A 14,292-nucleotide genomic window follows, 5' to 3' on the forward strand; every position below is an offset into this window, starting at 1 on the left:
TGGTATGGTCATTTTGACAATATTGATTTCTTCCAATCCAAGGACATGGTATATCTTTCCATCTGTTTGTGTCATCTTCGATTTCTTTCATCGGTGTCTTATAGTTTTTGGAGTACAGGTCTTTTGCCTCCTTAGGTAGGTTTATTCTTAGGTATTTTATTCTTTTTGAGACGATAGTAAAGGGGATTGTTTCCTTAATTTCTCTTTCTGATCTTTCATTGTTGGTGTATAGAAATGCAACCGATTTCTGCATATTAATTTTATATCCTGCAACTTTACCAAATTCACTGGTGAGCTCTAGTACTTTTCTGGTAGCATTTTTAGGATTTTCTATGTATAGTATCATGGCATCTGCAAACAGTAACAGTTTTACTTCTCCTTTTCCGCTTTGATTTCCTTTTATTTCTTTTTCTTTGATTGCTGTATCTAGGACTTCCAAAACTGTGTTGAATAAAAGTGGCAAGAGTGGACATCCTTGCCTTGTTCCTGATCTTAGAGGGAATGTTTCAGCTTTTCAGCACTGAGTATGATGTTAGCCGTGGGCTTGTCATATATGTACTTTATTATGTTGAGTAGGTTCCCTCTATGCCCATGTTCTGGAGAGTTTTTATCATAAATCGGTGTTGAATTTTGTCAAAAGTGTTTTCTGCATCTGTTGAGATGATCATATGGTTTTTATTCTTCAATTTGTTGATGTGGTGTATCACACTGATTGATTTGTGGATATTGAAAAACCCTTGCATCCCTGGGATAAATCCCACTTGATCATGGGGTATGATCCTTTTAATATATTGTTGAATTTGCTTTGCTAGTATTTTGTTGAGGATTTCTGTATCTATGTTCATCAGTGATACTGGCCTGTAATCTTTTTTTGTGGTATCTTTATATGTTTTTGGTATCAGGGTAATGGTGGCCTCATAGAATGAGTTGGGGAGTGTTTTATCCTCTGCAATTGTTTGAAGTAGTCTCAGCAGGATAGGTGTTAATTCTTCTCTAGATGTTTGATAGAATTCACCTGTGAAGCCATCTGGTCCTGGACTTTTGTTTGTTGGAAGTTTTTTTTTTTTTTTTGCAGTACGTGGGCCCCTCACTGCTGTGGCCTCTCCTGCTGCAGAGCACAGGCTCCGGACACGCAGGCTCAGCGGCCATGGCTCACGGGCCCAGCCGCTCCGCGGCATGTGGGATCCTCCTGGACTGGGGCACAAACCCGTGTCCCCTGCATCGGCAGGCGGACTCTCAACCACTGCACCACCAGGGAAGCCCCAATTTCATTACTTGTGATTGGTCTGTTCACATTTTCTGTTTCTTCCTGGTTCAGTCTTGGAAGATGGTACCTTTCCAAGAGTTTGTCCACTTTTTCCAGGTTGTCCATTTTATTGCCATATGGTTGCTTGTAGTAGTCTCTTATGATCCTTTGTATTTCTGTGGTGTCCACTGTAACTTCTCTCTTTTTTTCATTCCCAATTTTATTGATTTGAGTCCTCTCCCTTTTTTTCCCTTGATGAAACCTGACTAAAGGTTTATCAATTTTGTTTATCTTTTCAAAGAACCAGGTTTTAGTTTCATTGATCTTTTCTACTGTTTTCTTTGTTTCTATTTTATTTCTGTTCTGATCTTTATGATTTCTTTCCTTCCACTAACTTTGGGTTTTGTTTGTTCTTCTGTAGTTGCTTTAGGTGTAAGATTAGGTTGTTTATTTGTGATTTTTCTTGTTTCCTGAGGTAAGACTGTATTGCTATAAACTTCCCTCTTAGAACTGATTTTGCCATGTCCCATAGGTTTTGGGTTATTGTACTTTCATTTTCATTTGTCTCTAGGTATTTTTTCATGTCCTCCTTGATTTCTCCAGTGATCCTTTGCTTGTTTAATAGCATATTGTTTAGCCTCCACATGTTTGTGTTTTTTACAGTTTTTTTCTTGTAGTTGATTTCTAATCTCATAGCGTTTTGTTTGGAAAAGATGCTTGATATGATTCCAATTTTCTTAAATTTACGGAGGCTCACTTTGTAGCCCAGCATATGGTCAATCCTGGAGAATATTCCATGTACACTTGAGAAGAATGTGTATTCTGCTGCTTCTGGATGGAATGCTCTATAAATATCAGTTAAGTCTATCTGGTCTAATGTGTCATTTAAGGCCTGTGTTTCCTTATTGATCTTCTGTCTGGATGATCCGTCCATTGATGAAAGTAGGGTGTTAAAGTCCCCCACTATTGTTGTGTTACTGTTGATTTTTCCTTTTATGGCTGTTAGTATTTGCCTTATATATTGGGGTGCTCCTATTTTTTGTAAGTATATATTTTGGGTGCATATATACTTACAATTGTTATATCTTTTTCTTGGATTGATCCCTTGATCATTTTTGTGTGTCCTTCTTTGTCTCTTTTAACAGTCTTTATTTTAAAGTCTATTTTGTCTGATATGAGTATTGCTACTCCAGCTTTCTTTTGATTTCCCTTTGCATGGAATACCTTTTTCCATCCCCTCACTTTCAGTCTGTATGTGTCCCTAGATCTGAAATGGGTCTCTTGTAGGCAGCATATATACGGGTCTTGTTTTTGTATTCATTCAGGCAGTCTGTGTCTTTTAGTTGGAGTGCTTAATCTTCTTACATTTAAGGTAATTATTAATATGTATGTTCTTATTGCCATTTTGTTCATTATTTTTGTTTTGTTTTTTTTAGGTCTTTTTTCTTCCCTTCCTCTTTTATTCTCTCCTCTTATGATTTGATGACTATCTTTAGTGTTGTGTTTGGATTCCTTTTTCTTTTTCGTGTGTGTATCCCTTGTAGATTTTTGGTTTGTCGTTACCGTGAGGTTTTGCTATATCAGTCTGTATATATACAAGGTTGTTTTAAATTGCTGGTCTCTTAATTTCAAATGCATTTCCAATATCCTGCATTTGTACTCTCCTCTTCTCACAATTGCTTGTTTTGATGTCATATTTGTGTGTAGATTATTTCTTACCTTTACTGCATGTTTGCTTTTACCAGTGAGCTTTCCCATTTTAAATTTTCTTGTTTCTAGTTGTGGCCTTTTCTTTTCCACCTAGAAAAGTTCCTTTAACATTTGTTGTAAAGGTGATTTGGTGGTGCTGAATTCTCTTAGCTTTTGCTTGTCTGTGAAGCTTTTGATTTTTCCATTGAATCTGAATGAGAGCCTTGCTAGGTAGAGTATTCTTGGTTGTAGGTTTTTCCCTTTCATCACTTTAAACATATCATGCCACTCCCTTTTGGCCTGCATAGTTTCTCTTGAAAAATAAGCTGATAACCTTATGGGGATTCCCTTGTATGTTATTTGTTGCTTTTCCCTTGTTGCTCTTATATTTTTTCTTTGTCTTTAATTTTTGTCCGTTTGATTAATATGTGTCTTGCAGTGTTCCTCCTTGGGTTTATCCTGTATGGGACTCTCTGTGCTTCCTGGACATGGGTGGCTGTTTCCTTCCCCATGTTAGGGAAGTTTTCAGCTGTTATCACTCCAAATATTTTCTCAGGCCCTTTCTCTCTCTCTTCTCCTTCTGAGATCCTTGTAATGTTGGTATGTTTAATGTTGTCCCAGAGGTCTCTTAAACTGTCTTCATTTCTTTTCATTCTTTTTTCTTTATTCTGTTCCACAGCAGTGATTTCCACCATTCTGTCTTCCAGCTCACTTATTTGTTCTTCTGCCTTATTTATTCTTCAGTTGATTCCTTCTTGTGTATTTTTCATTTCCGTTATTGCATTGTTCATCTCTTTGTTCTTTAAATTTTCTAGCTCCTTGTTGAACATTTCTTGTATCTTCTCAGTCTGTGCCTCCATTCTTTTTCCAAGATCTTGGATCATCTTTACTTTCATCACTCTGAGTTCTTTTTCAGGTATATTTCCTATATCCACTTCACTTATTTGTTCTTCTGGGATTTTATCTTGTTCCTTCATCTGGAAGATATTTCTCTGCCATCTCATTTTGTCTGACTTTCTGTCTTTGTGGTCTCCATTGCTCAGGCTGCAGGATTGTAGCTCCTCTCACTTGCAGTGTTTGCCCCCTGGTGGGTGCAGTTGGTCCGGGGGCTTGTGCAGGCTTCCTGGTGGCAGGGATTGGTGCCTGCCCACTGGTGGGTGGAGCTGAGTCTTGTCCCTCTGGTGAGCAGGGGTGTGTCAAGCAGCTGTTAGCTCAGGACATCTTTAGCCAGCCTGTCTGCTGATGGGTGGGGCTCTGTTACCACCCCGTTGGTTGTTTGGCCTGAGGCATCCCAGCACTGGAGCCTGCAGGATGCTGTGTTGGGCCAGGTCTCAGTGCCAAAATGTTGACCTTTGGGAGAGCTCGTGCCAATGAACATTCCCTGGGGCCTCTGCCACCAGTGTCCTTGCCCCCACAGTGAACCACAGGCAACACTTGCCTCTTCAGGATACCTTCCAAGACCCACAGGTAGGTCTGGCCCAGGCTCCTATGGTGTCACTGCTTGGCCCTGGGTCCCAGTGCACATGAAACCTTGTGTGCACCCTCCAAGAGTGGAGTCTGTGTTTCCTCCAGTCCCGTGGAGCTTCTGTACTCAAGCCCCACTGGCCTTCAAAGCCAAATGCTCTGGGGGCTCCTCCTCCCAATGCTAGACCCCCAGGCTGGGGGAACCTGATGTGGGATTCAGAACTCTTACTCCTGTGGGAGAGCCTCTGCGATATAATTATTTTCCAGTTTGTATGTCATCCACCTGGCATGCATGGGATTTGACTGTATCGCAAAAGTGCCCCTCTTACCATCTTGTTGTGGCTTCTTCTTTGTCTTTGGATGTAGAGTGTCTTTTTTGGTAGTTTCCTATCATTTTTTGTCGATGGTTGTTCAGCAGTTAGTTGTAATTTTGGTGTTTTCATGAGAGGTGATGAGCTCAAGTCCTTCTACTCTGCCATCTTGTTCAGGGAGTCTCTGGCAAGGACTTTCTTAGCATGATGCCAAAGGTTTTACTAAATGAAAATCATAACAAATGATATAAATATATTAAATTATATAATTGAAAGTAAAGTATAGAACTTCAGTACGGTAAACAAAAGTAAACAAGATTTAAAGGCACAGAACTAGGATAAAGTATATAAAACAAAGAGTTAATGTCCCCAAATAAACCAGACCATCAAGTGAAAAAATAGGTAAAGGACATGAACAGGCAATTTATAAAGAGAACACTGCAAATATCCAAGGAAATGCTGTCAGTATCACTAGTAATAAGATAAATTAAAGTGTAACAAATACAAATTTCATTCATTAGTCTGGGAAACGTGACAAAGGAGAAACTGCACCAGTATGGGTGGTGGGGAAAGAGCCACATTCATGCACTGTGGAAAGAGTCTCAAATTGGTGTCTCTTTTTGGAGGTCCTTTTCCTAATCTGTACCAAAAGTATAACTTTGACCTGGCACCTCAATTCTAGAAATTTATCCTCAAGATAATCAGACACTGTGCTCATTGCAATGTTGTTTCTACTAGGGATAAATTGGAAACAATGGCTAAATTAACAGTAGTATATGCAAATAATGAAATATTATACAGCCTTTAAAAAGAATGATAGATCTTGTATGTATTCACATTACTTAGTAGGTAAATGTTCACAAAAGATTGTTTCATGGAAAAAGAAATTTCAAAGCAAAATATTTTAGCCTATTTATAAAATCGTGCACTCAAATATATACACACAAATAGTGAGGGCTGAAAGAATGTTAACCTAAATGTTAGCAGAGGTTACTTTAGTGTCATAAAATTGGAGATGACTTTTATTCTCTTTTTTTTAATCAATTTTTTTAATTGAAGTATAGTGATTTACAATGTTTGTTAATTTCTGCTGTGCAGCAAAGTGATTCAGTTATACATATATATACATTCTTTTTTTTATATTCTTTTCCATCATGGTTTATCATAGGATATTGAATATAATTCTCTATGCTGTACAGTAGGACCTTGTTGTTTATCCATTCTGTATATAAAAGCCTACGTCTGCTAACCCCAACCTTTTACTCCCTCCCTCTCCCAACCCATCCCCCCACCTTGGCAACCACCAGTCTGTTCTCTATGTCTGTGATTCTGTTTCTGTTTCATAGATAGGTTCATTTGTGTCATATTTCAGTTTCCACATAGAAGTGATATCATATATTTGTCTTTCTCTTTCTGACTTACTTCACTTGGTATGATAATCTCTAGCTGCATCTGTGTTGTTGCAAATGGCATGATTTCATTATTTTTTATGGCTGAGTAGTATTCCATTGTACATATGTACCACATCTTCTTTATCCATTCCTCTGTTGATGGACATTTAGGTTGTTTCCATGTCTTAGCTATTGTGAATAGTGCTGCTATGAACACAGGGGGTGCATGTGTCTTTTTGAATTATAGTTTTGTCTGGATATACACCCAGGAGTGGGATTGTTGAATCATATGGTAATTCTATTTTTAGTTTTCTGAGGAACCTCTGTATTATTTTCCACAGTGGCTGCGCCAACTTACGTTCCCACAAACAGTGTATGAGCGTTCCCTTTTCTCCACACCCTCTCCAGCATTTGTTATTTGTGGACTTTTTAACGACGGCCACTCTGACCAGTGTGAGGTGGTACCTCATTGTAGTTTTGATTTGCATTTCTCTAATAATTAGCACTGTGCATCTTTTCATGTGCCTATTGGCCATCTGTATGTATTCTTTAGAGAAATGTCTGTTTAGGTCTTCTGTCCATTTTTTGATTGGGTTGTTTGGTTTTTTTGTTGTTGTTTATTCTCTTTTTTTATAATTTCTGTATTATTTCATTTTTTATAGGACGCATACATTTTTATACTCAGAAAAAAACAGGCCTACTTTCTGTCTTGAACAACTCCCAAAGTCCATTTTGGGGCCTGAATTATCCTGTTGTCATATCTACATGGACCAGATTAGCTATGTGGTCTGCTAATCTGACTGCTGACAGCACCGGCCCCCTGGATCACTGTAGCTCACAGGGGCCCTGCAGTCAGACAGGGAGGCCCAGAGCGACAGGTGGAGGCAGCTCCCTGGGGCCCTCAGTGACGCATTCAGTTGCCTAGACTGGGAGCCTCAGAGCACATTCTGGATAGGGGAAGGTAACTCAGGAGGGGCAGGTACAGATCAGAAGCCTGGAGTTAGAAGAGGGCAGCGGGGCCATCTGAGTCTCTCTATTGGCTCGGGGATTTGGCTTGAGGCAGCAGTGAGGAGGTGGGGAAAGACCGACAACTTCTAGCATTTTAGGAATGTTGACTCCCAGATGCTGAGAATTGCAGGAGGTTTGACTTCATCTAGTCCTGTGTTTCCTAATCTTCATATCTACAAACCGCCTTTATTATCATTTCTTTAAAATTTTGCCTTAGATGAACATTCACTGTTTTTTTGTTTGTTTAAATAAGTTTATTTTAAAGGGCAACTTTGAATGATCGTTGTCATTGGAAACAAATATTGTTTCGTATGAAAAGTAGGTAATTGCCAAAGTAAATTGAGTAAAAACACAGTGGAGTAGAGGGGGTGGGGAAAGTGTATGCTGTTTCTAGCAGCAGGCCTTGAGCTGTTTTAGAGAGGTCTTAACAATGCACTAGCACTGAACTGAGACTTGCTCTTTAAAGTGAAGGAAGAAGCATTCTCACTACACATTCTGCCTTGTTGTCCACACACCACATAACATCATTTCCTAAGCCAGCAATGGTGCACACGCGGCTCAGAGGGCACACTCAGGAATCCCCTCCACGACATGGCTCCCCTCTGCCCCGCCCTCCTGGGCAGCAGATACTGTCAGAGATGAAGGCTTGTGCGGGGTGGGACTGGCTGGGTCAGGATATCATGTCTACCTTGTCTACCCTGGTCTGGAGGCCTTCGAGGACATCTACCTGGAGGAGCGGAAGACCATCAAGGTCCTGCTGGAGTATGCCGACAAGATGTTCACCTACATCTTCGTGCTGGAGATGCTGCTCAAGTGGGTGGCCTATGGCTTCAAGAAGTACTTCACCAATGCCTGGTGCTGGCTCGATTTCCTCATTGTGGATGTAAGTGAGGACCCTGAAGGGAAGAGAGGAGGGGGGCGCCCGTTGCCAGTGTGAGAAGGAGCTGAGGCCGAGGGACAGAAGGACAGAAGGATAGGGCAGCAGGAGACAGCAGGACGAAGTGGAGCATCTTGGCTGTGCCACGGGGTGGGCAAAGGGGCAGGAAGCCTGAGTCTGGGGTCACAGAGCGGATACCTGGGCTCTGCCATCAAAACCCCCGACTGGGGACACAGGGAAACCTAGGCTTCTGGGAGAAACTATACTCACCACGGGGGACAGTGAAGTGCAGTTCCCGCAGCGGTGTGAGCCAGGGCAGGAGTGGGGTCCCACCCTCTCAGGACGTCCAGAAGGGGGAGCGATGAGCCCGTATTGCAGCCCTCACCACGGCACCTTGTGAAGTGTCTGTCAGGCCCACTACACAGATGACCGGTTAAGAGCCTACATGTCCACACACAGAGGAGGTGTTGTATAGGAGATGGAATGAGCCAAAGGCCAGAGGGCACGGGATTGGGAAAAGGTGCTGGGCAGGCAGGAGATCCTCCTGGCTCAGGTAGAAGGTACCACTTGGGGAGGATGAGAGGGGTTGGAGTCACCTGTGAGGAGGAAAGCATGAATACTGGCTGAGGGGTTCCAGGTGGCTGCCCTGGGTGATCAGGCAGCTGGCAGGGCTTGCCTGACCTCCGGTGTGCCCAGGGGACCTGGGGCAGGAGGTTGGCATATCCCCTGAGCACCCAGTTGGCAGATGGAATGGGAGGCCCCTGCCCCACAGTTCCCCAGGCCCCGGGACACTTCTGGGTACCAAGCAGGGTGAGTGCAGGGTCTTGTGGGGCTCCTGAGCACAGTCAGGTGGGAGGGTAGCCATGGCGGGGTGAGAATTGAGACTCAGAATGCAGGGCAGCCTTGGATCTGTGCTCCCTAAGGGCGGAGGGAACATGGCGGAGGGCTCAGGCGAGGACTCATCATCTGGTTGTGGTGGGTCTCGCACAGCAAGATGTGGGTCAGGATCTGCAGCTGGGAAGAGCTTTCCAGAAGACACTCGTAGCTCTGCCCACCAGCAGGGGCTGTCCTTCCTATAGTTATAGATGAGCTTAGGCCTGTGCTTGGTCCCCACTTTGGGCCCACAAGCTAAAGGGAGGGGCTCAGCTGCCAGTGGGCCTGGCCAGGGTCCAGGCCTGGGTGGGAGGACAAACTTGAATGGCTCCGTGGGCTAGAGTATATGTGGAGACAGAGATCCACGTTGCTGGGCCTCCAGCCCAGGCCTCTTTCATCACCCCAAGTGGCCGATGCTAATGCTGGGGTGAGAGGTGCTGGGTTGGCAGAGACGGGGGGAGCTCAGGATGCTCTTACAGCCTGGAGCCCTCAGAGCCTCCCTGAGATGAGGGAAAGGACCCCTGAAGCCTCCTTGCCGAAGGGCCGGGGGAAGGCCTGGGATCCTGGCAGCTCTGCCCTGAGGCCCCCTCACCCAGCTGTCCCTGCAGCTTTTTGGGACTCCCCCAGGGCAGGCCAGATAGAGTTTGCAAAGACTTCTGGGGAAGCCCACCCACCTCCCACCACCCAACACCTTGGGGAACTCCACTGAGGCCAGGCCTAAGGGCCTGAAATTCTCAAGATTGGAGAATTAGCCTGTGGAGAAGGAAACTGAGGCTCACAGCAGAGAAGGGCCTGGCCCAAGGTCAAGGAGAAGGAAGTGGGTGCTGGAATCCAGCTTTCCAGACACTGGCCATGCCCCCCTATCCCCACACTTCATGGGAATGGTGGACTTCAGGCCTCAAGGTCTGGAAAAGGATGTTTCCGTGTTCAATTCATGCATTTTTTTCGATAGTATTGAGCATCTACTGTATGTGGGTGCTATTGTAGATGCTGAGGATCTTGGGGAACAAAACAGACAAAACCCCTGCCTACACGCAGGAAGGTGACTGTGAACCGGAAACATAATACATGAGCCAGCTTTACATTACGCTGGTGATGTATACACATGGAGAAAAGGAAGTAGAGAGGGAAGGGGGTTAGGAGGGCCAGGACTCAGGGAAAGGAAGACAGAGATTAGAACTTTAAACAGGCTGGCCAGAGTGGGCTCACTGTGGTGACATTTGAAGGAGGTTGGGGTTAGCCAGGCAGATGTCTGCAGAACATTCCAAACAGAGGTTGGAACAGCAGTGCAAAGGTCCTATGGTAGGAGGGTGCCTGGGATACTTGAGGAACTGCAGGGAGGCCAGAGTGGCTGGAGCAGAGGAGTGGGGAAGGGAAGTGCAGGAGATGAGGCCAGACTGCATGGGGTAGAACGGATGCAGCCTTTGAAAACCATGGGCCTTTATTTAGAATGAAATGGGGAGGCGTTGAAGGGCTTTGGACAGAAGAGCGACATCATCTGACTCATGTTATGAAAGAATCACCCTATCAGGGTGGTGGGGGAGGGGAGTGGAGGCAGGGAGAAGGTTGGGAGGTTGTGGAAGTGATCCAGGGGAGAGATGATGGCGGCCTGGCCAGGATGGTGGCAGTGGAAGCAGTGAGAAATATTTGGACTTCTGACATATTTTGAAGGCAGAGCCAACAGGAAATCCTGATGGGTTGGATGTAGGGTGTGAGAGACAGAGAGAAGGCAGGGATGATGCCAAGGCTTGTGGCCTGAGCAGCTGGAAGGATGGAGTTGCCATCAACTGACATTGGGTGGAGCAGGCAGGGTGAACTTTGGAAGCAACAGACAAGGCTGGCCTGCTGGGAGCTAGGCGGGGAGACTGGCCGGAGCTGGCTGCCCTCAGCAGCAAGTCCCTGAGAGATGCCCCTCATCCTCTCCCGGGTGGGGGCAGCACAGAAGTCCATCCTGGGAGTCTTCCTCTTCCAAACCCCTCTGCCCAGACTTCTCCCAACCTGCTGCTTCCAAGCCTGGGAGGAGGGTCCGGGAGTCAGGGCCCCGCCTGCGGCCCCTCGCCACCGTCAGGCTGCCCTCAGAGCTAGGGTGGTGGTAATGGTGATTGCCGGCGAGGTCAGGCAGGAGGCCACTTCTAACCTGTGATCACCAGCCAGCAGTGACATAAGAAGGGTTTGGATGCCCCTGGAACTTCAGAAGGATAAAATCCGCTGGGTGGAAATGCCCTGGTGAGGGCGGGGCAGAGGAAGCAGACAGCAGAGAACGGCCCTCAGGGGCTCCATCTGCGCTTCCCTTCTTTGAAGACCGCAGAATGTTGTGAGGTCCAGCTTTGGGGAAATGCCCCAGGATTGTCTTGTCTGCTCATACTCAACTCAGGACAGTCCTTCTTCCCCAGAGAGTCTACTTTGGGGCAGGGAACGGACAGGCCCAAGAATCTGACTTGAAGGAAAGCACATGGGACCTAAAGCGCAGGCTTTGTGGCCCTGCTCCTCCACACTAGCGGGTGGCTTTGGAACTCAGTTTTCTCATCTGTAGCACTGAGAGGTGCATTCCAAATCCTGGGGTGATTGCGGCTATTACAGACGTGTGAGTGTGTGTGTATGTGTGTGTGTGAAGTGCACACAGCAGGCCCTCGGTGGAGGTCTGAAAGCTGGGACATGCTTGGGCTTGCCCCCAGCCTCTTGGGCTGCGGAAAGTCTGGCCCAATGCAGGACAGCCTGTGAAGACGATCCAGCCGGGAATCAGAAAGACTGGACACAGGAAGACCTGCTGGCTCTCTCACACCCAGCCTGTTTTCGGTGGGCCAGGAGCCCTGCCACTGTCTCGAGCTGTCCCCATGGCTCCACTCCCACCCTGCCTCCCACAGGTCTCGCTGATCAGCCTGGTGGCCAATGCGCTGGGCTTTGCTGAGATGGGCCCCATCAAGTCACTGCGGACCTTGCGTGCGCTCCGACCCCTGCGAGCCCTGTCACGATTTGAGGGCATGAGGGTAAGAGGGGTGGCTCTTCCCACAGGGGCAGTGGGAGGTGGCTCCATGGAGGGGACCTGCAGGCCCACTTGCTGTCCAGGCGGCCCTGACCCGGTGGGAGCATGTGCAGGATCTCCAGGAAGCACGGCTGGGCTTGGTGGCACTCGGAGATGGAGAGCTGTGAGAACCTCCCCCCAGGCCTGCCACCCCCAGCCCTGTGGGCTCCACGAGGGCCAGAGAGCCCTGGATAATGGAGAGGAAGTGAGGCCTGGGGCACAGCCGTCTCAGCTGCAGCCAGCCCCACCGGCCCAGGGCCCCTTCGGCTTCTGCTCTCCAGCGGGGCCTCGTGTCTGTGTGTGCCCCGGCTCCATGTGTCCATCCCTGTCCCCCCTGCCTCCTGGCCATCCCAGGCTGCCTTCCCTCTGTCTGTGATAGGCAGTAGGGCAGTGCTAGGGAGGATGAAGGAAGCAAGGAAGGAGCCAGCTGTATTCTCACCATGAGAGAGCAGCTTGTATTTGCTTAGTAAACTCTTTGGCACTATTTTCTAAGTGCAGAGCCCTCTGCGCTTGTTTCAAGTCACCAAATTTTACCAAAGAATGTGCACATATAAGGCAAATTGAAAAGCCCACCAAGAAAAAACATTATCCATTTTATATAGCAAGAAAACGAACCCATGTGTTTGTGTGTGGGGTTTTTTTTGTTTCTTGTTTTTACAAAATGTTCACAGTTCTGTTGTGACTTTAGCAGACACATCTGTGTGTCTCTCACTGACCCCGCAGGCACCATTACACAGCCCCAGTTTGGTTGATGGTTTTGAACTTTGCTCACACCCCCAATCCATGGAGAAGCAAGCTGTTTATTTCTGGTGGGAAGCCATTCACAAGTGAATAATCCGACCTAAGTTAAATGTCTCTTTGGGAGCAAGGACATTTTGTTCTGGGACAAGGGGACATGGGGGAGACACTAGTTGCCAGGAATGCCTCTGCTGTGGCTGCTGTGGCCACAGAGCCAGAGAAGGGCAAACGGGAGAGTTGGTTTCCCACCCTGTTCCCAGGTTCATCATGCCTGCTGGGGGGCCACGGACCGACCCCCTTCTTTGCGTGTGTCAGCATTACCACATCCACCGCCCAGCCCCACACCAGCTCCGCTCCTAGTCTGTGTGGCAAACATGTTCCTGGCTCACAGACAGCTGAGAACTAGCTCCCTCACTGGAGTGGAATCCCCAGTTATTTTTGCCAAGGATACTTCTCCTGGGTGCTGTGAGTTTAAATGAAGAGCATGGGGCCATGGCCCCATGGGGTCAGAGAGCCTCTCCCTGGGGAGGGCAGAGGCACAGGGAGCGTGCACACCACCCACCCTGCCAGCCCTGCTCCCACCGCAGCATGGGAGGGCTGTCAGAGCACCCTCCAGACGTACCACCCGGAGGTCCCCTGGGCACACTTTACAGGAGAACACCCATCCATCCCAGTAGCAGCAACCCCAAAGGAAACCAGAAGCTTAGCTCAGAGAGTGTATCTCCAGAGGCCCTTTCTCATCAGACTTGTGGCATACTCATCCAGCACAGACCCTGCTGAAAATTAAGTCTGAAGGTCATGGATTCCGGGCAGAGCCAAGAAGGGAAAGGCAGATGTTCTGAGCTGTGTCAGACTTTAGGGTGCAAAGCAAAAGGCGTGTGTGTTCTCTCTCACTCCCCTCGCTGCCCACCAGAGCTTCCAGCCATGGGTTCCCCTTCACTGGGGACAGGAATTGTTCCCCACCCCCAAAGGGACCTATACCCATGAGGTTCAGTAGGTTGGGGCTCTTGAAAAGGGTGTGTGTTCTGGGCACCCCCAGGAACTGAGCCTCTTCTCTGCCCACTTGAGGTTGTGGTCAATGCCCTGGTGGGTGCCATCCCCTCCATCATGAACGTCCTCCTCGTCTGCCTCATCTTCTGGCTCATCTTCAGTATCATGGGCGTGAACCTCTTCGCGGGGAAGTTTGGGAGATGCATCAACCAGACTGAGGGAGACCTGCCCTTGAACTACACCATCGTGAACAACAAGAGCGACTGTGCGTCTTTCAACGTGACTGGCGAATTGTACTGGACCAAGGTGAAAGTCAACTTTGACAACGTGGGGGCCGGGTACCTGGCCCTTCTGCAGGTGGTAAGTCCTGTGGGGGTGGGGAAGGGCCTTCCTTCCTCCTACCAGCTGACCAGCAACAGGCACCTTCCCCTGTGCTGTGGGCAGGAGAGGGAGAGCAAGGCCACTCTGGATCCTCACGATAGGATCATGTTGCCCAAAAGAGACTTAGGATTCTCCAGGGAATTCTTGGCTGCTTGGGAAGGCCCCAGATTTTCCATTCTAAGGAAGATGCTACATTCTCCAAGTATGGCATGGGGCTTCAGCACTACGGCAGAACCAGCTCCCCAGACAGCAGTCAGTTTGGCAGTACGATGGCACAGATTGCAAGTGAACGACCATAGACA

At 47.4% G+C, this 14,292-nt stretch overlaps 1 protein-coding gene across 1 annotated transcript in view; it reads left to right on the forward strand.

The window, feature by feature from the left end:
• Positions 1-14,292, forward strand: part of SCN5A (sodium voltage-gated channel alpha subunit 5) — a 103,905-nt gene that overhangs the window by 78,188 nt on the left and 11,425 nt on the right. The window contains exons 21-23 of the mRNA XM_089919169.1: positions 7,819-7,992; positions 11,724-11,846; positions 13,688-13,969. Coding sequence (XP_089775295.1) covers positions 7,819-7,992; positions 11,724-11,846; positions 13,688-13,969 — 579 coding nt within the window. The remainder of the gene's footprint in view (positions 1-7,818; positions 7,993-11,723; positions 11,847-13,687; positions 13,970-14,292) is intronic.

The sequence above is a fragment of the Delphinapterus leucas genome, chromosome 10 (genome assembly GCF_059928025.1).
Source record: "Delphinapterus leucas isolate spDelLeu-1000000601 "Yukka" chromosome 10, BTC_Dleu_Yukka2, whole genome shotgun sequence".
Lineage (NCBI taxonomy): Eukaryota > Metazoa > Chordata > Mammalia > Artiodactyla > Monodontidae > Delphinapterus > Delphinapterus leucas.